The sequence below is a fragment of the Akanthomyces muscarius genome (genome assembly GCF_028009165.1).
Source record: "Akanthomyces muscarius strain Ve6 chromosome Unknown contig_16, whole genome shotgun sequence".
NCBI lineage: Eukaryota > Fungi > Ascomycota > Sordariomycetes > Hypocreales > Cordycipitaceae > Akanthomyces > Akanthomyces muscarius.
Genome location: NW_026611617.1, coordinates 271,886 through 290,745, shown reverse-complemented (window position 1 = coordinate 290,745; position 18,860 = coordinate 271,886). Strand labels below are relative to the sequence as shown.

General features: G+C 54.2%; 10 protein-coding genes across 10 annotated transcripts; 5 read left to right on the top strand and 5 right to left on the bottom strand.

The window, feature by feature from the left end:
• Positions 1-93: 93 nt before the first annotated feature.
• Positions 94-754, top strand: LMH87_008109 (uncharacterized protein; the record flags this gene model as incomplete). Its single annotated transcript, XM_056193900.1, has 2 exons — positions 94-544; positions 609-754. 2 exons carry the CDS (start codon positions 94-96, stop codon positions 752-754), a joined length of 597 nt encoding a protein of 198 aa, XP_056057200.1.
• A 1,088-nt stretch (positions 755-1,842) lies between these two features.
• On the top strand, positions 1,843-4,927 carry LMH87_008108 (uncharacterized protein; the record flags this gene model as incomplete). The annotated part of the gene is made up of 4 exons (XM_056193779.1): positions 1,843-3,198; positions 3,256-3,844; positions 3,903-4,737; positions 4,804-4,927. 4 exons carry the CDS (start codon positions 1,843-1,845, stop codon positions 4,925-4,927), a joined length of 2,904 nt encoding a protein of 967 aa, XP_056057199.1.
• A 205-nt stretch (positions 4,928-5,132) lies between these two features.
• On the bottom strand, positions 5,133-6,517 carry LMH87_008107 (uncharacterized protein; the record flags this gene model as incomplete). The annotated part of the gene is made up of 3 exons (XM_056193663.1): positions 5,133-5,554; positions 5,644-5,935; positions 5,993-6,517. The coding sequence occupies 3 exons, from the start codon at positions 6,515-6,517 to the stop codon at positions 5,133-5,135; spliced, it is 1,239 nt and encodes a 412-aa protein (XP_056057198.1).
• Positions 6,518-7,561: 1,044 nt separating this feature from the next.
• Positions 7,562-9,302, top strand: LMH87_008106 (uncharacterized protein; the record flags this gene model as incomplete). The annotated part of the gene is made up of 2 exons (XM_056193544.1): positions 7,562-7,938; positions 7,985-9,302. The coding sequence occupies 2 exons, from the start codon at positions 7,562-7,564 to the stop codon at positions 9,300-9,302; spliced, it is 1,695 nt and encodes a 564-aa protein (XP_056057197.1).
• A 66-nt stretch (positions 9,303-9,368) lies between these two features.
• Positions 9,369-10,021, bottom strand: LMH87_008105 (uncharacterized protein; the record flags this gene model as incomplete). The annotated part of the gene is made up of 2 exons (XM_056193432.1): positions 9,369-9,639; positions 9,702-10,021. 2 exons carry the CDS (start codon positions 10,019-10,021, stop codon positions 9,369-9,371), a joined length of 591 nt encoding a protein of 196 aa, XP_056057196.1.
• Positions 10,022-11,329: 1,308 nt separating this feature from the next.
• On the top strand, positions 11,330-12,097 carry LMH87_008104 (uncharacterized protein; the record flags this gene model as incomplete). Its single annotated transcript, XM_056193311.1, has 1 exon — positions 11,330-12,097. One exon carries the CDS (start codon positions 11,330-11,332, stop codon positions 12,095-12,097), a length of 768 nt encoding a protein of 255 aa, XP_056057195.1.
• An 80-nt stretch (positions 12,098-12,177) lies between these two features.
• Positions 12,178-12,546, bottom strand: LMH87_008103 (uncharacterized protein; the record flags this gene model as incomplete). The annotated part of the gene is made up of 1 exon (XM_056193188.1): positions 12,178-12,546. One exon carries the CDS (start codon positions 12,544-12,546, stop codon positions 12,178-12,180), a length of 369 nt encoding a protein of 122 aa, XP_056057194.1.
• Positions 12,547-12,792: 246 nt separating this feature from the next.
• Positions 12,793-14,375, bottom strand: LMH87_008102 (uncharacterized protein; the record flags this gene model as incomplete). Its single annotated transcript, XM_056193069.1, has 2 exons — positions 12,793-12,936; positions 12,993-14,375. The coding sequence occupies 2 exons, from the start codon at positions 14,373-14,375 to the stop codon at positions 12,793-12,795; spliced, it is 1,527 nt and encodes a 508-aa protein (XP_056057193.1).
• A 1,769-nt stretch (positions 14,376-16,144) lies between these two features.
• Positions 16,145-17,817, top strand: LMH87_008101 (uncharacterized protein; the record flags this gene model as incomplete). The annotated part of the gene is made up of 2 exons (XM_056192950.1): positions 16,145-16,320; positions 16,377-17,817. The coding sequence occupies 2 exons, from the start codon at positions 16,145-16,147 to the stop codon at positions 17,815-17,817; spliced, it is 1,617 nt and encodes a 538-aa protein (XP_056057192.1).
• A 92-nt stretch (positions 17,818-17,909) lies between these two features.
• Positions 17,910-18,560, bottom strand: LMH87_008100 (uncharacterized protein; the record flags this gene model as incomplete). The annotated part of the gene is made up of 1 exon (XM_056192834.1): positions 17,910-18,560. One exon carries the CDS (start codon positions 18,558-18,560, stop codon positions 17,910-17,912), a length of 651 nt encoding a protein of 216 aa, XP_056057191.1.
• Between the last annotated feature and the right edge of the window lie 300 nt (positions 18,561-18,860).

The window sequence follows — 18,860 nt, the reverse complement described above, 5'->3', positions numbered from 1 at the left end:
ATATATTTCCATCTCTTTGAACACACTCGACTTCCGACTCTACCCCTCACACAACTACACACACACATACACGCACACATTCCATCAGCAAACATGCTGTCCAGAACTGCTCGTTTCGCCTCGGGGCGCGCCCTCGCCGCCGCTGGCTCTTCCATTGCCCGAAGCACCGTCTCCGGCGCCCTCGTCCGCCCTGCCGTCGTCGCAGCCCCTGTCTTCTCCGTCTCGGCCAAGCGCTCATACCACGAAAAGGTGCTCGACCATTACTCGCGCCCGCGCAACGTCGGATCCATGGACAAGAAGGACCTCGATGTCGGCACCGGCCTGGTCGGCGCCCCGGCGTGCGGCGACGTGATGAAGCTGCAGATTCGCGTGGACCCCGACACCAACACCATCTCGGATGTCAAGTTCAAGACATTTGGCTGCGGCTCCGCCATTGCCTCGAGCAGCTACCTCACCGAGCTGGTTCGCGGCATGAGCCTCGACGACGCCGGCAAGGTCAAGAACACGGAGATTGCGAAGGAGCTGTGCCTGCCTCCTGTCAAGCGTATGTTTGCTCATCCCAATTGCATGCTTGCATCGTTGCAATTGAAGCTAACCTGATAACCTAGTGCACTGCTCTATGCTCGCCGAGGATGCCATCAAGTCGGCCATTTCTGACTACTACAGCAAGAACCCCAAGGTCCAGTCCACCAACCTGGGCGGCACCGAGATGAAGCTGCCTACTGGCGCCGCTGCCGAGGCCACTCCCGCGTAATTATTTCACCGGATTGCAATTGCGCACTCGAAAGGATACCAAACAAAAAATCACACCAAAAACCAAGAAAATAGTACATAATTGCATCTTGTTGCTCAACTGTGCTGCAAACTCAAAATTGTTTCAGCGCACAGGAAGTCCCGACAAGGTGCCGGCGAAGCATCGGTTTATTGCAAGGCACGGAATGAGGGAGACTTTTCTTTTCTGTCGAATGGATCGCTTTTATCTTGTTTGTAAGTCACGAGGGGGCGAGGGGACGAGGAGACTAGGAGAGCATCTGAGGCGTTGTTGAAATCATGAGAGCGAGGAGGCTACGTCCTCAATCCCGTGGCACAGGCCCACGGAACCCAGATTAGAAGAAAGGGACAAAATTACTCAAAACATAACCTGTGTATTATCAGTGGCAAATGTTGTGGCATTAAGGACAATATTTCTTTGCCAGTCGTTCGGCGAATGGAGAATTAGGAATAAAGCAGAAATGTAGTGAATACAGCACCTCTCTCAACTCTACAAACGGCCAGTGGTACATATATGCTATCTTGATACGGTATGAGAATCAACTTTACGCATTTAATAGCTATCTATGACCATAGCAGTAGTGCAGTCCTCGACAGCAGCTGTGCTGACGCAAGTCGCTAGAGTGAGGAGGCATTGACTCGCAGATGCAATTTAATCGAGGTGCGTAGCCGCCTAGTGCTGTGTTTTCAAGGCCTCGATCCACTGGAGACGGCGCTGTATTTGCGGCATTACGGCATGTTACGCCCACTGTAGCGAGGATTTCAGCGGGACCATTACAGCGCTAGTCGCCTATAACGGGAAGAACGGGCGGATTTACAGCGGGTCTTTGGGCGATTGGCAGCGAGCCGGCCTGCCGGATATTGACTTCGATGTATATCATGGCCCACGAGCCGTTTGCATGATGCCTACTCACGATGCCCTTCAATACTACGTTTTGCGGCTTCCGCACAAACTAATTTAACCTCTAGCCAGCGCATTTTGACCCCAGCTCAGCGGCCAATCTCTGGCACACTGCTTGCTCCACACCACGGCCTCGTGCCGAATCCATCGGCTGGTCGACCAACAACAACATGACGAGGCTGCGGCTGCTGTCGTGGCTGAAGCTGGACTGGCACACGGCCCGGCTGACGATCAAGACGTCCATACCGCCAGCCGTCCTCGTCTGCGCGATCCAGTCCGACACATGGATCTCCTACTTTGGTCAGAACGCCTACCTCGCGCCCATTGGCGCCGCCAGCGTCATGGCCGGCTTCCCGCAGGGCATGCTGATTGACTTCAACGCGAGACAGACGCTGGGCTACGTCGTCGCGTACTGCTGGGCGCTGCTGGCTGGCTGGTGCGGCCTGCAGGCGAGAAGGCACACGTCGAGGACGCCAGAGGACCTGGCGGCGTACAATGCCTCGGCCGAGGCCGTCGTGGCCATCTTGCTGGCTTTCGGCATGTGGTTTGCGTTTACGGTCAAGTCGGCATTTCCCTCCTGGAACATCCAGGCGTCCGTCTCCGCCATCCTCGGAGTCGCCGTTATACCTGCCCTGGCACGACTGCCCGCAATGCACGACATCACCGACCAAGCGACGAAAGCGTTTGTCACGTTTCTGGTTGGGCAGGCTGTGGGTCTTGTCAATGCTCTGCTGCTTTTTCCGCAGACGTGCAGAGGTCTCTTCAAAAGAGATGCCATATCGTGCCTCGATGCGCTTTGTGCAATTATGCGTGCACACGAGATATGCATCCAGGATATCGTATCGGGGGCAATACCCTCTCCCTCAGCTGAAACAACAGACAGTGAATCAGTCGCAAAGCTAGAGGCTGCTCTGGAGCAACTGGGCAATGAGGTCGCCAAGGCGAACGGTCACGTTGACCATGCGGCGCGAGAGATATCGTGGGGCGCGTATCACCAGTCAGAGCTTGACACTGTATGCTCGCTGCTAGTGCAGCTTGTGCCGCCCGCTTCAGGATTGAGCCTGGTGGCGGACATGATGCAGCGAGAAAAGGACGTCTTCAGCGTCATTGGTCACCAGGAAGCGGCCAATGGCGACCCCGAGGATGCAATCAGCCAGACGAACCAGCGGCCGGATGACTGGCCCAACACAGAGTCGGAAATGCAAGAGCAGCTGTGCAAGATGATGGAAGTGATCTCTGCTGGCGCAGAGCACGCCAAGTTGCGACTTCGACAGAGTCAGAAAAGGACTTGGCTCGGCGCTACGAGCCAAAAGTCTGGCGACGAAGAGAGCAACGGAACCGCCAGGCCCGGCGGATCGCGATTCATTGCGTATTATCATGACATGTTCAAGGAGGATGGTGACAAGAACCTGGGTCGCAAGCAAGTGCTGCATCGCTATGTACAGCACCGTCCACGGGTCGGAACGATAGGGCGCATACCCACGGGCAAGCATGCAGACACACTGCGGTATTTCGCTCTCCTTCACGTACGGCACTCGCACTACAATAACTGCTTTCTTCATCAGCGACTAACATGCAAACAGTCCCAAACCATCCTGGCCGCTTTAGGTCGCAAGCTCCTCAAGCTCCTTCTCTATCTCGACGATATTCACGTACGCCCCAAACGGCTCGTGGTCCCCAACTATCTCTCCTTGAGCTATTGGGCCAGCTTCTTCAACTCAGCGACTCCAGAAAATCCCCAGAAACGGAATGATGGCGCCAAGGTTGAGTTGGACCCTGTATTTCACAAGCCGAGAAATCCAGACCATCTCCCTGCCGCCAACACTATGGAGGCCGTGGGCGATTACATCCGAAAAATTAGCTCCGTGCTTCGTACAGACCATGCTGCATACGGGCTTCGTGGTGTCTGCGCCGTCATGACGATTGCCATTATTGGATTTCTTCACGACTCGCAAGATTTTTATTTTGCGCAGCGTCTTTTGTGGGCGCTCTTTGCCATTCTGCTGTCCATGGGCCGAACATCGGGATCCTCGACATTCCTTCTCATGTGTCGCTTGCTTGGAACCACAGCTTCCATGGTGGCGAGCTATATCATCTGGTACATCGTTGACCAACACACACCAGGCGTCCTAGTCTTTATGTGGCTTTGGTTCATGGTCATCAGTTTTCTCAGTAAGTTTTGACGCCCCGTATTTTGACCGGGGAAATGCAGCTGACCCCTTATTTCTAGCGGTGCGATTTCCCGCCCTGTTCAGCATTTGGTTTGTGGCTCTCATCGCCGCAATTGTCATGATTGGTATTGAGCTACAAACTGCACAAATTGGTGAAGAAGTTGTCGAGCAGTCTGGCCAGGCTGTCTATCCGCCTTATGTCATCTTCCCCTATCGATTAGCCGTCGTCTCTCTGGGTGTCATTACTGGCTATATCTGGACAGTCTTTCCGTATCCCATATCGGAGCACTCTGAGCTGCGAGAAAGCACTGCCCAAGTGTTATATGAGCTGTCGAGATACTACATGTGCATCCAGCAGACAGTCTTCGCCCGTCTCCATCGCGATATTGGCGATGCCGACGACGCGTCGAGCCCGAGTTCGCGGCTACAATCTGCTCTTCGTCGGCTCTTTCTCAAGTATCGGGGATTGAGTGCCAGCGCGAAGAGATCATTCCAATTTCTAAATTGGGAATTTTCCCTCGGCGGTCGATTTCCCAAAAAGTCATACAGTGAGATACTCTCGATTCTCGATCGCTCGGGAAGTTACATGGCCCTCACGAGCTACCTGTCCAAAGAATCCAAGTCCCCCGATGTGATTGCGGCTTGCTGGGCCGGGAGCGCAGTGGGAATACCACATATTGACCTGACCCCTCATGGCATCGCATCGCGAATTATCATCTTGCACTCTGCGCTGGGAGAAGGCCATCCACTTCCTCCCGGACTGCACCAGCTCGGAATGTCGCACCTTCCCCAAATTTCAGCGAGCAATACCTCGAAAGACGACGAGTTTGCGATAGCTGCGCTAATTCACAACGTACATTGGTATTTCATCCACGATGTGAATCGCTTAACTGAGTACGTACTCTACCGGAGGATGACCTTTTTCAAGGAAAGAATGACACTAACTTAATCTTCGGGCAGGTTGGTAAGGGAGGTGGTTGGTGAACTGCGATTCTCCTTTATAGATGATCTTGAGAGTTCTGCCGCAAACTCGACGAGAGCTCCTGCGACACCAGCGTCTACCTTGGAGGCGACCCGTACATAATGATTGCAGGAGCCAAGTTTTCAAAAATAGCACAACTGACCTGGATAGAAAAAAATATAGACACAGACATAGACATACACGAATATGGCACTGGCCATCTCCGAGTACAATATCAATACGGTTACAAGCATCACTGTTTGTATCACTATTTGTATCATAAGACTCTTGCTTCTCACACATCAGCTCGTAGCATGGAAGCCGCACATCACTTTCCCTGCTGCAGCGCCGTATAGACGGCCGTCTCCAGCGCAAACCACGTTCCCATGACCTTGGCGTCGCCGAACGGGAGCATCTGCGAGCAGACCATGCCGCCGACGCCTTTCTCGCGGTCCACCCACCAAAACAGGTTCGCCAGGCCGGCCCACCAACCCGTGGCCTCGGAGCGGCCCGTCGCGCCGCCGTTGAGCATGCACGAGAGGCCCCAGCCCTGCGGCGGGCTGCCCGTGGCCGGGTAGAGGTCCGGCAGCGGGTTGGTGAGCGCGGGCTTGGCCGCGGGGATGCCCTGCCGGCCAAACTGCGGGAACTGCGGGATCTGGTTCGTGAACATGTCGGCCACGGTGCGCGCCGAGAGGAGCTGCGCGCCCGTGGTCGGGCACGTCCCGTCGTTGAGGAGCGCGGCGAGCACGCCTGCAGCAGGATGGGCGGGGATTCAGCAAAGTTTCGAGACGAGTTGGCAGGGGGGTTGGGGATTCAGTGGGATGTGAAAAGAGACTTACGGCAGTATTCTTGCGGCTTGGCGAAAAGGCCGGCGCCGCCGCTGTTGAAGAGCTTGGCCTTGTCGTCGGCGGTCTCGACTAGAAGCGCCTGTCGGTGTAGGTGGTCGCGCGGGACAATCTTACCAGTCGGGCCGCGGTGGTTCATGTGTGCAAGCTTGGTCTTCATTTCCGGCGTGGGGATCATGTTTATGTTTTTGAGGCCCAGCGGCTCGAAAATATGAGCTTGCATATACTCGTTTAGGGAGACGCCCGTGACACGCTCAAGGGCGATGCCTGCCCAGTCTATGCCGACCTGCGGTGTGTTAGCAGTCCAGTCCAGACACAGAACATGTGCTGTGGTTTGACTTGCTCCATACTGCCAGCCCTCGCCGGGATGAAACGTGAGCGGCGTCTTGACGTCTTCCATGCGACCGGAGAACTCGTCAATGCCGGCAGGGTAGCCATGGTCGCGCAGCTTCTCGTTGAAGAACGAGTACCCGAAGCCGGACGTATGCGTCAGCAGCATCCGCAGCGTGATGCGGCTGCGCTTCGGCTCCAACGCGCCGTCATCGCGCAGGACCTGCACGTCCCTGATCTCGGGACACAGCGTCTCGAGCTGGTCGCCGTCGTCGAGCGACAGGCGCCCTTGCTCGACGAGCTGCATGACGCCCAGGGCCGTCACCATCTTGGTGCACGACGCGATCCAGAAGACGTGCTCCGGCGTGAGAGGCTCGGCCGAGGACGCCCCGCGGGTGCCGGCGGCGTGTACGAGCAGCTCGCGGCCGGTCTTGTCAAAGACGACGGCGCTGATGCCGGGGACGCCGCCGTCGGCGGAGTTGACGGCGGCGCCGAGGATGTCCTTTAAGTTTTGGACGGTGGCCGTGGAAAACGACATTTCTTCTTTTTGTGTTTTGTACTTTGCAAGTTGGTTCTAAAGGCAAGTGCAGGGAGGAAATAAGTTTACTGATGCCCAGACTTGTTTGTTATACCTCTCCATCTTGACTTGGGATGCGGGGTTGCGCAATTGTGTCGGATAAAGGGAGCCGGACGACGGGCATTGCAGCACAGCTAATATCACGGCTGTACGGCTCAGCCATGCCGCGGTGCCTTATTATTAGTCTCCTAACGGCGGAAGCTAACGTTAGAAGTGGCCTAAATTAGATGCTGGGGTAAAAATGACATTACTTCAGTAGTCAGAGGCAACATGAGATGTTTGTAGAATTGCGTGTCCAAGAACACAAAGTCTCTTTTATCTCCTTATGCCTTTGTATGCCGTGTTTCTCTGTCTAGTGTAATTAACTTATCTTCTCCTATTTTTGGTTTCCTTGATTTCCCTTATTTATACTTATTGCCTTCTTCGCTCCCTCCAGTACTCTACCTCACCCATCTTGGCCTGCAGGTGAGTTGAGTGGCGGTGGCGCCCTCCGCCCAACAAAAAAAGACGGGCTGGAACGCCGATGATCTGCGCTAGCTGACCAGTTCGTCTGGACCTGAGCGCAAAGAATGGCAAGGCTAATATCAACAGAATGTTCAATAAAAGACGACGATTGTGTGTATTCCTGACAAGTACAAGCACCCAGAAATTCAACATTGGATCTGTCGGAGTTGCCCGCAACTATAATGCACCCGAAAACAAGTCCTGTACATCTTGGCCTGGACACTAGACCCCGCATCCGGCCACCGGTAAATATCCCAAGCCAGGATCTTTCGAGTTGGTGGCTTGTCTAGCTCGGCGCCATGCTGCGGTTGTGGGGTAAAGATGATGGCCAACGATAAGAACACCGAGCACGGCCGGTCGCCGTAGAGTAGCCAGGTGATTGCTAGGGAAACCATGATCAACTGTCCTTGCTGAGCATTTAAATTGACTCAGCCCCCGTCCCCAGGTTCCTGTCGTGTTACGTAGCCACGTTCCGGCCACTTACACCACAGTAGCCCCGTCATGAAGTTTATTTCCTCTAAAGTAGCCTTGCTCTCGGGCTGGCTATGGGCTGCGTCTGCGGCCCCCGGTTCGTGTCCAGCGCCGCAGTCGGACGCGAATCGTGGCGCCGTGTCGTCTGAAAACGCCATTTGCAGCGGCATTGGCACGCAGCTCATCAAAGATGGCGGCAACGCCGTCGATGCCCTCGTGGGTACCGTCTTCTGCGTGGGCACCGTGGCCATGTACCATAGCGGCATTGGCGGTGGTGGCTTCATGTTATTGAGAGACAAAGACGGCAAGTACGAATTTGTCGACTTCCGTGAGACGGCACCAGCGGCTGCATTTGAGGACATGTACAAGAACAATACGGATGCCAGTCTGTATGGTGGCTTGGCAAGGTATGCATTCAGTCTGTCCCAGTCAGGTCTGTACTGACTCTAGCAGTGGAATTCCGGGAGAGCTACGCGGCCTTGAATACGTGCACAAGAAGTACGGCGTACTGGACTGGGCGAAAGTCATGGCGCCCGCTATCAAAGTCGCGAGATATGGCTTCCCAGTCGACGAGGATCTCCTCTCGTACATCAATCAAACTCCGAGAAACAACTTTCTCGTTGAAGACCCAAACTGGGCCATTGATTTCGCGCCCAAGGGCAAGCTCCTCAAGCTTGGCGAGACTATTACTCGCAAGCGCTACGCCGATACTCTTGAGACAATTGCCAACGAAGGCGCTGATGTGTTTTACACGGGCGCCATTGCCAATGCAACGATTACGGCCCTTCGCGCTAAAAATGGCACAATGACGCTAGAGGACCTGAAGAAATACACAATTGCGCATCGTGAGCCTCTTCATGTCATGTATCGCGGACACAAGCTCACGAGCACAAATGCGCCGTCCGGTGGCCCAGTCGCATTGAGCACGCTGAACACAGTGAGTGGATATGACGAATTTTTCCGTCCAGAGACCGTCAACATCTCTACGCACCGCCTCGACGAGGCCATTCGTTTTGCATACGGCCAGCGCACGAAAATGGGCGACCCGTCCTTCATTGACGGCTTGTCCAACTACACAGCCCAGATGGTGGCTCCCCAGACCGGCGCCGAGATTCGCTCCAAGATTTCCGACACCAAGACGGAAGGCGTGGCGTATTACAACCCTGAAGGCATAGAGTCTCTCCCCACGCCCGGAACATCCCACATAGTGGCAGCTGACGCGAGCGGCATGGCTGTATCCCTGACAACAACGGTCAATACGCTCTTTGGCTCGCGTGTTTTGGTTCCCCAGACTGGCGTCCTCATGAATAATGAGATGAACGACTTTAGCATACCGGGCTCAAGCAATGCTTTCGGGTACAGGCCCAGTCCCGCGAACTATGTGCGTCCGGGCAAGAGACCACTGTCGTCGATTTCTCCCGTCATTGCCGAAACGCCCAATGGTAAGCTCTACTTTGCCTGCGGATCTGCCGGTGGTAGCCGCATTACGACGGCAACCATCCAGCTCGTTGTGCACATGCTCGACCAGGGTATGAACCCGGGGGAGTCGTTGAAGCAGCCGCGTCTCCACGATCAGCTCGAACCGAACCAAGTGACGTTTGAGTATGCATATGATAACTCGACGGTGGCTTTTATGAAATCCTTGGGCCACAACGTCACTTGGGTCGCCCCCGGCCAGAGTACGGCACAGGCTCTAAAGTTGCTTGCGAACGGAACTTTTGAAGCGGGAGGCGAGCCTAGGCAGAAGAATTCTGGTGGGTTCGCAGTCTAAGGACAAGATACATCATATATGCGTAAATAGTTTTATATGTACAAATATTCCCTCGGCTTCCTCATGTTACGCTTGCGCCATCGGTGAACGGCTTTGCAGCTGTGGAAGGAGGCCATTAGCCTGGTCCTGCTTGACTGCCTGGCGATATTCCTGCATCGCGTTGTAGTACGAAGCAATGAGCTCCTCTGCGGACTCCTTGACCGCGCCATCGACGCCCTCGGGGGCACTCTCGTCGCGTTTAGCGAAGCCGCCAAACATGCGTACGGCATAATAGTAGACGTTGGCAAGACTATGGCAGGATCCCTTGGCTGAAACGCCTTCGCACTGATAGTACATACTTGGGAGTGTTAACATTAGATGCAAATAATGGCACAAAGCGGAGAGAAGGAGGGCTTTTACTCGTCTCTAAAGTTGCTGTCGACGCGGAACCGGCTGTCGCTGTCAAACCGGTTCTGCGCCTTGTAGTTGCGATAACCAAAGTCATGGCGCTCGCAGGCCGGGGTAAATGGAAACCCGAAAGGGTTGTCAGGCGAGCTGGTGCAGCCATCGGAAGACCAATCAAGCGTCTTTGGGTTCTGCTGTGCGCGGTACTGGAGGAACGTGGGGAGGACTGTGGAAAACAGGTACCGGTCCGTGAGTTGCTCCAGCGTCTCGCGAGGATCAAAGCTGGCGGGAGCCGCAAGGGCCACTGGGAGAGCAAAAAGATAGGCAAACTTCATAGTGATGGTGTGTGAGGGGTGGCTGGGGCTTGATCAGAATATTCGGATGCGAGGCAGACAGCGACGGTGTCGCCAGCTTATATACCACGGCTGACCAGTGTCTCAGCGCCCGCAGGCTGCGTCGCTCTATTGGCAATAGTCGTAGCGCACACCTTGGCAAGGGCCCAAGCATCACATCAACAAAGACGCTGAATACGCAAAAAAGGATCAGTTGACCGAAGCCCTTGTCCATGGGTTGGGTAGGTGTCGGCTCTCGTCAACGACTCGCATCCCCGGAAAGGACCCATGTGGTTTCGACGAGCTGCTTAATTTGGGGTAAGCCCCGCGATATCCATACGAGCGTCAACTTGGCAGCCGTGGTGAACTCGGTCCTGTGGCGTCGGAGAGGCTGCCGCCAAGCAATCAGACGGGGTGGTTGTGTGCATAGCGCAATACCTTAATTGCTTATAGCTGCAGCTTATTTCTGCACGGTTCCAATAGGGAAGGTGTGTTTGAGGAAGGTAATGGTAGTACATTGTTCGGCTGTTGCCGGCTATTGCTGATTCTGGCGGTGTCGGTCTCGCCCTGGTCAGTGCTGGCTGGCAGGCTTGTGCTCATATTGACGGTCAGAGATTTACGTTAGCGGTATAGAGGAGTAGTAAGTTCAAGATTTCATGCTGCGAGATTTGCGGCCACGGCCCGTCGCAGGTGTCGGCCTATGTAGAGAACCACTATACCCGCCGTGGTCTGGACGGGGCTGAACTCTCAGTTGCTATCCACTTGCAAGTCTTTGCATCCATCCCAATAGCAGACAGGGATAGCACAGCAAAGAGACTTGTAGCAATTAATTGAATTTACTGTGAGTAGTGAAAATGAAGAGAACAAGGCCAGGTACTAGGAGTAAGAATAGAAAACAAAGAATGTACATGAGGCAGCTCAAGGAAGTCTTGATAAGAATTTATACAAGTCCAACAGACCTAGTATTTATCTACTTTCATTAGCAAAGTTTCTTTTTATCACCCACATGGCCAGGCTACCTATATAATAGTGATAGCTCAGGTGATGGGTTCGGGGAGAGTGCTCAGGCCGCCCGCAATGATCTACGCGCGGCTACACATTTTCCATTCGTACATTCGTAAATGGTGGGCATGAATACTAACCCGGGATAGAAACATGCGAGGGCTCGCTGGTTGACGAAAACATGCATGGCTTTGCCAGCCGCGACGACGCCGCCGATCTCGGGTTGACTCATAGCGACGCTACCATGTCAACACACGCTACGATGGGGAGACCGCGCCAGAAGCCTGAATCTTTCGTACCGGCGCAATCATGTCCGCGCGATATCTCGAGTCTCTTTTCGGTCTCAACGGCCACCTTGCGCTCGTGACTGGAGCCAGCTCAGGCATTGGCCGGGCCATGGCACTGGCTCTCGGCCTGGCTGGGGCAAAAGTGGTGCTCGTTGCTCGTCGCGCAGAGCCTCTCCACGCCGCCGTTCAGCAATTTCGCGACCAGGGCGTCGACGCCGCCGGCCTGGCCCACGACGTGCGAAGCACCGAAGCGATCAAGTCCGCCGTGCTGTCTGCATACGGACTGCCGAGCATCCTGGTCAACGCCGCCGGCGTCAACACGCGGGTCCACATGAGCGACCTCACGCAGGAGCACTGGGACGAGACCATGGCCGTCAACCTCACGGCGGCGTTTCGGCTGGGCCAGGCCTTTGGGCCGGCCATGGCGGAGCGCGGCCGCGGCCGCATCATCAACGTCGTGAGCCAGCAGTCGCTGCGCGCCTTTGGCAACAGCAGCGTGTACGGCGTCTCCAAGGCCGGGCTGGCTGGGCTTACACGCTCCCAGGCGGAGGCCTGGTCGCCGCGGGGCGTGCTGTGCAATGCCGTCGCGCCGGGGTTTGTGGAAACACCGCTGACGGCGGCGGCGTGTGCGGAGGAGGGTGTCGTCGCAAAGCACGTTGCGAGGACCATGGTGGGCAGAAACGGCGTGCCGGGCGACTTTGCAGGAGCCGCTGTGTACTTGGCCAGCAGGGCAAGCGATGCAGTTACGGGCACGGTACTGTTCGTGGATGGTGGGTATAATGCGACGTAACGTTATTGCTTAGACTCATAGCTATAACTCAACGAGCTCGAACTAAAGATACAATTTGATTTCTTCCCGAAGCAATTGGACTAGTTCCCGTGAAACCGGTTGTTGACTGCTCTTGTGCGCTCGGATGCTGGGGCATCGCCGGTGTTTATCGTATCTGCAGCTTCGACGAGCATAATTTGTGCATTGTCTGCGACCGGGCAGTGGCGGACACCCTTGGGCACAACGTACATGTCGCCGGTATCCATGACGATGTCGTCGCGGTCCTCAAATTTCATGGTCAGGCGGCCCGACAAGACGTAAAAGACTTCCTCGGATTCAGGATGCGAGTGAAAGACGAATGAGCCATCAATCTTGGCAATCTTGATGTGTTGCCCATTCACACTGGCGACCAGATGGGGTGCCCAAGTATCTGTGATGGCGCTGAACGATTTGGGGATAGATATCGACATGTTGAAAGTTTAGTAGTTGGACAATGGATTTCTTGCCTTTCGCTGGCAGCTCGCTATTTTTATGTGCCAATAGGCTTGGTCCGCAATGTCATCCAAGGGCGCCGCTAATGCACTAGACAGATGCAAGGGCGTAAACTAGTTATTCGGTACCAGGACAGCGATTGACGTCGAAATAAAGGGCGTACAACGACGCAGCAGTAAAAGTATTTCGTCATAATATAGATGGAACCGCTACTGATGCCATGCCTAGAAATGATCCTCCAAAGTTATCGTCACGGTCTTTGCAACAAGATATTCGTTGACCGCGACATCTTTCCCACTTTCTTTCCCGTAGCCGGATTCCTTGATTCCTCCAAATGGACTTTCTGCGGCAGAGCTGTTGCCGGTATTCTAGTTTCGCTGAGTCAGTAACTCAGCTGCCCGTCTTTTCCAGCGGCAGTACTTACCACGCCAATCATACCAGCTTCAAGATTCTCAGACAGACGAAAGACCCGATCGATGTTCTTTGTAAAGGCGTAACTCGCTAGGCCCATACTGGTGTCATTCGCCCACTGTGTCGCCTGTTCTTCCGTATCGAAAGAATACACTCCACACACAGGTGCGAATGTCTCTTCACGAGTCATCAGCATGTCCTTTGTCATTCCTGTGAGAATCGTGGGCTCCATGAAGTAGCCGCTGACGCCATTGCCCTCGCCCGCACCGTCCTCGAGGCGGCCTTTACCGCTTCCGAGAACAAGTTTGGCGCCTAGATTCAGTGCATCGGATACCTGCGCTTCAGCTTTTTTTATGCCATTGGGAGTTGTCACTGGGCCCATATTTGTGCTGTCCTTTGATCCGTGGCCAACCACGAGGCCCTTTGTCTTGTCTACCAGCATCTGTGTGAATCTTGCGTAAACACCTGACTGCACATAGAGACGGTTGGCCGTGATACACGCCTGGCCTGCATGTCGCCACTTGAGAGCCATGAACTGTCCCAGCGCTTGTTCCAAGTTAGCATCGTCAAATACGATGAACGGGCAGTTTCCACCAAGCTCTAGGGTGCATTTTTTCAAGTTGCGCGCGCAGAGACCAGCGACAATTTTACCAACGCGGGTGCTGCCTGTGAAGGTGACTTTGTGTACATTCGGATGAAGGCAAAGGGCTTCGGATAAGGGAGGAGTGTTGGCAAGAGATGTTGTCAAGACGTTAAAAACACCGGGAGCATATCCAGCGCGACTGGCAAGCTCGGCCAGGGCGAGACAGGTCAGCGGTGTTTCCGGCGATGGCTTCACAATCATGGTACAGCCAGCGGCGAAAGCTGCTCCTGCTTTACGAAGCACCATGGCAATGGGAAAGTTCCAAGGTACCAGCGCGACAGCAACACCGATCGGTTGCTTTACAATCATGACCCTGCGGTTCGGGGCAGCTGGAACGCTGACCGATCCCTGGATACGCTCAGCTTCGCCAGCAAACCACCAGGTGAAGCCCTGTGCGTAGGCAATCTCGCCATAAGCCTCAGAAAGAGGCTTGCCAGTCTCCCAGGTCATGATGGTAGCCAGGTCATCTTTGCTTTCCTCAATCAACTTGTGCCAGGCAAGAAGCAACTGTGCCCGTTGGCGAGGATTGACTTTGCGATAAGTTTGAAACGCTGCATGGGCTGCATCGACCGCGGCATCCACGTCCTCTGGCCCATTATCTGGGCACGAAGCCCAAGTCTTGTCCGAGCCGGGATCGATAACATTGAACCTCTGGCCCGACTTGGCCTCAACCCATTCTGCGTTGACGTAGGATTTGTCCTTGAGAAGGGACGCGTCCTTCAGGGTAAATGGCAATCCCGTAGCTGACGACATCCCGAAACGTTGCTTGATTGGTGAACTCGACAGCTGCGATGATTGTGCTTCGCAAAGAAACGGTGGCTGAGGGTAGCTGCAATGGCATGGCCGACGTGACGCGGGGTTGTGCGGGGGAAGGAGCTAGCAAATCGGCGTCTTACGATCTGGTGCTAATTGGCCAGCCTCTCCCGTCCTTGCGCTGAAGAGAAGTGGCGTTGAGTCCTGCTTCGAAATGTGATTTGGAATTATACAGCATCAAAAGTTGAGCACGCCCGTTTTGGACGACTAATAAAAGCGGCTGCCCGAATTCATCGACAGGTTGTATAGCCCGGGCGCTTTCCATCCATACTATGACTGGCATTTTCATCTCGAAGCAGTTTTTGTGGCATGCTACTCTGTAGAGACTGCACGACTTGCTATACCGGGCTGTCACGGCATCCGACACGAACAAGGCATTCACAAACGGCATCTGTATCGTTGCGCTAGCATACAACAACACACAACTTATTAACCTCCGACTCTTGAGCCCATAATGGCAGTCCATTGGCGCGTCCACTTTTTATAGCGTCGCAGCTAGTCAGTGCCTCGATCACAGAGTGCTGGGTACTGGTACTTGCGGATTCGGCGCCACTAAATTTTGAAAATTGTATCGTATCCCCTGACCTCATAAATCATCAGCCGTGGCCGACGTGGCTTGGGAATAGCGTTCAGACTCAAAGGTATAATTCGGATGAGGCGTTTCCGCCATATGACCGTCTCCTTCAGGACTAGGTTACCCATTTTAGCAGAGGCCGGCCACCAACTTGCCAACGCTCTTCTACTCTCAGAGTGACCTTCTGTCCAGGACGGCCCAGCCGTTGTTCGAAACGCTCTGTAAAACGCGCAACAAGGGGCGTCGAGGTACCCAGCAAGCACCCAATCTTTAGTGGCTTGCTGCTTCTCATCGGCCCGAGACAGTGGATCGATTGGGGCGTTGAGTGGTTCCTGTGTGGAAAAAGCCTCACAAATTGGGCACAATCCATGAATAGAAACAGGGTACCTGGTTGTTGCGACTCTGGTACGCCTGAGCGTATCGTGCAGGCCAAGCCGCAGCGTGCTCCAGTCGCGAACATTGGTCGACAGCGAAAGGAAATGAGTAGCAGGCCGCTGTTTCTCTTCCAGATGATGTCAGGGAGCACGCCAAAACCTAATTTTGCCTCAGTAGCGTTCAAATTGGGGCCCGCTGTCCATCTGGCTAGATCCCAGCAAGGCTTTGGCGAATGTATTTTTTAGTAGAACGAAGATGTCTTTGAACTTGACCGAGCGGAAGAAATGGTTTCAGCACAAAAGCATTAGCCGGAAGAATACTTCTGGCACCTGAAAACCGCTAGACAACGTTGACGTTTCTCATTCAGCAGCGGAATGGGTGGCCACAACAAAAAGCTTGCTTCCGGATCGGCCCACTGCCAGCGCTAACTTGAATGCAGGACCCAGAAGCCATATGCCCGGCGGCCGTCCGGCGCGGTTCCCGATGATATCTGGCAAAGTACCGAAACCAGCAAAGGCTTGTCAGGGAATGTGGACCAGCCCGCCCGCCGCAATAGGACTGTACCCTACTCTGCCTACGGAGGCAACGGACTTGATAAGAAAATGCGACGAGGAAAAAAACAGTGGACTGGTCATGCTGGGTTTTTATTTATACGAAGAGGGTGTGCTCTGCTCCGTGACCCCCCCCGGGCCTGCCGTCCTCTTTCCTGTTCTGCTTCCACCTTTACGACTAACAACCCAGGGCACACACTCCGGACACGATGGGTGCCTTTACCAAGCGAAAGCTCAGCAATGCTCACCTTCCTGAGGATGAGCGACCCCAGGTCGAGCTGGCGAACCAGCAGAGCAACGTCCCCGATGAGCAAAAGGTTACGGCGCTGGCCGTCACCGCAGGCTTCACTGCCAGTCTTGGCGGTTTGATCTTTGGCTACGTCAGGTACAGTGCCACGCTGTCGTAAGGATTTGTCCTTGGAGTCTAACTTTATTCTATAGTGGTGAAATCTCTGGCTTCTTCCCCATGACCGACTACTCTCGGCGATTTGGCCAACGCAATGACAACGGCCAATACGAATTCAGCGCGGCGAGACAGGGAACAATAGTCGGCCTGGTCAGCATTGGTGCACTTATCGGTGCCCTAATTGCCGGCAAGATGGCCGACATGCTTGGCCGCAGGCTTGCCATTTCCATCTCTGCATTCTTCACCTGCATTGGAACCGTGATTGAGATTTCCTCCAGCACCCACTGGGTGCAATTCGCCATCGGCCGACTTGTCACCGGCCTGAGCATTGGCTCCCTGTCCGTCGTCGTGCCCATGTACCAGTCCGAGTGCTCGCCTGCGCCGATCCGTGGTATCATCGTCTCCTCGTACCAGCTCTTCATTACTTTTGGCATTTGGCTCGCCGAAATGGTCAACTTTGGCACCAGCCGCATCCACACCAGCAGTGCTTCGTGGCGCATTCCCAACGGCCTGTCTTTTGCCTGGGCCCTGCTTCTCGGGACACTTATTCTCTTCTTCCCCGAGTCGCCCCGATACGCATACGGCCACGGCCGCACCGAAGAGGCCCGCACCACAATTGCTAAGCTCGCCGGCCTGCCGGAGCATTCGGCGACTGTGGATCACCAGATCAACGACATACAAAACAAAATCAACGAAGAGAGTGAGCTGTCTAAGCAGTTCAGCTTCTCAGAGGTCTTTACTGGCCCGCGCATGTTTTACCGCACGATGCTGGGTATTGTCCTCGGCTGTGGACAGCAACTCGTCGGCGTCAACTATTTTTTCTATTTTGGAACGACCGTGTTTAAGTCGACCGGCATCGAAAACAGCTACATCACGCAGCTCATTCTCGGATCAGTGAACGTCGTCGCTACTATTGTATCCCTTTGGGTCGTGGGCAAGTGGGGAAGACGTCCTATTCTCATGATCGGCGCCGCGTGGATGATGATGTGCTTCCTGATCTACGCTTTTGTCGGACACTTTGCCATCGATCAGGCAAATCCTCTAAATACGCCTACCGCCGGTCGCGTTCTCATCACCTTCTCTTGTCTTTCCATTGTGGCTTTCGCCATCTCCTGGGGCCCCCTCGTTTGGGCCGTCAACTCTGAATTGTACCCTCTGCGCTACCGCAGTGTCTGCATGGGCCTGGCTACTGCGTCGAACTGGTTCTGGAACTTCATGCTGTCTTTCTTCACTCGCTTCATCACTGACGAGATTGACTACCTCTATGGCCTTGTCTTTGCTGGATGCTGTGGTGCCTTGGTTGTCATTGTGTTTTTCTTCGTCATTGAGTCCAAAGACCGCACTCTGGAGGAAGTTGACCTCATGTACATCCAACATGTCAATCCCATCACTTCCGCCAAGTGGGACGGCAACAGTTACCGCAAGGAGGGTGGTCGTAGCACTGGCGTAGACGTTTCGTCTAGTGCTGAGGCGTAAGATCTCGTAGGCATGTTCAGTACGCAAAAAAGGAATATAGGCAGCATATAGCAAAAACTCGTCATTTAACTTGTATAATAGAAATGTATCAACTACTTTGTGTCTTCTAGCGCCTCAGACTTGCCAGCAAGAAGCTTGAGCGCTGTTTCCATCTTCACAACCCAGGCTGTCATGGGCAGAACCTTGTGTAGAACGACGTCGTGTGTCTCTGGCGCATAGTCCCAGCAGCCTTCCTCAACTACTGTCGTCGTAAATCCGAGATCAGCGGCTTCGCGAGCGGTGCTAAGCACAGCGCCGCTTGTGATGACACCGCAAATAATGACGCTCTCAATAACGTGCTGCTCCTTTAGGAAGTGTAAAAGCTCTGAGGTCTTCAATGCCGAAACGCAGCCAGGTTTTTTGTAAACGGTAATCTCGTGGCTGGCTGGCGCTGCGTTATCAGTGAAGCCTTCCCACTCCACGAGCTTCTCCGGCGCAGAGGTAAGGAGAGGTTTGTATTTCGATTCAAATGTTTGGCGGACCTTGCTCTTGGCTAGTGGCTCCTGTTCAAAACCCATCATTGAGTGGATAACCGGAGACCCATTGGCGCGCGCAGACTTGAGCAGGCTTTGAACGTCATGGCAGAGGCGATCCTGTGTTTCCTGCGGCTGGATCATGTCCACGACCAGCTGGTGGAAATCCAGAAGCATCAGTGCTGTCTTCTTAGGCGGGTGTGCTGCCGGATTCTGTGGCGGGATAGTCATGGTGATCTTGTAGTCTGTGATATCGATGATGAAATTCACCAAGTTTATGATGCTATACTTGCGCGATTTGCTATTCTTATGTATATATATATATGTACATACATAGTTATACATATCTACGAAGGCTACTAAATCATCTGGCCATGCTACTTGCCCCGCGCTAACTGCTAAGCTGTCGGAGCCGTCGTCGGCGGCCTGGCTGGCTTCTATGCATTATTTTAGTGGGCAAATTTGGCTTGCGTGGGAAGAGTTTAGTGGAAATTATACTCCTTTTGCGGACATTACTGGCCTCTCGGGCTT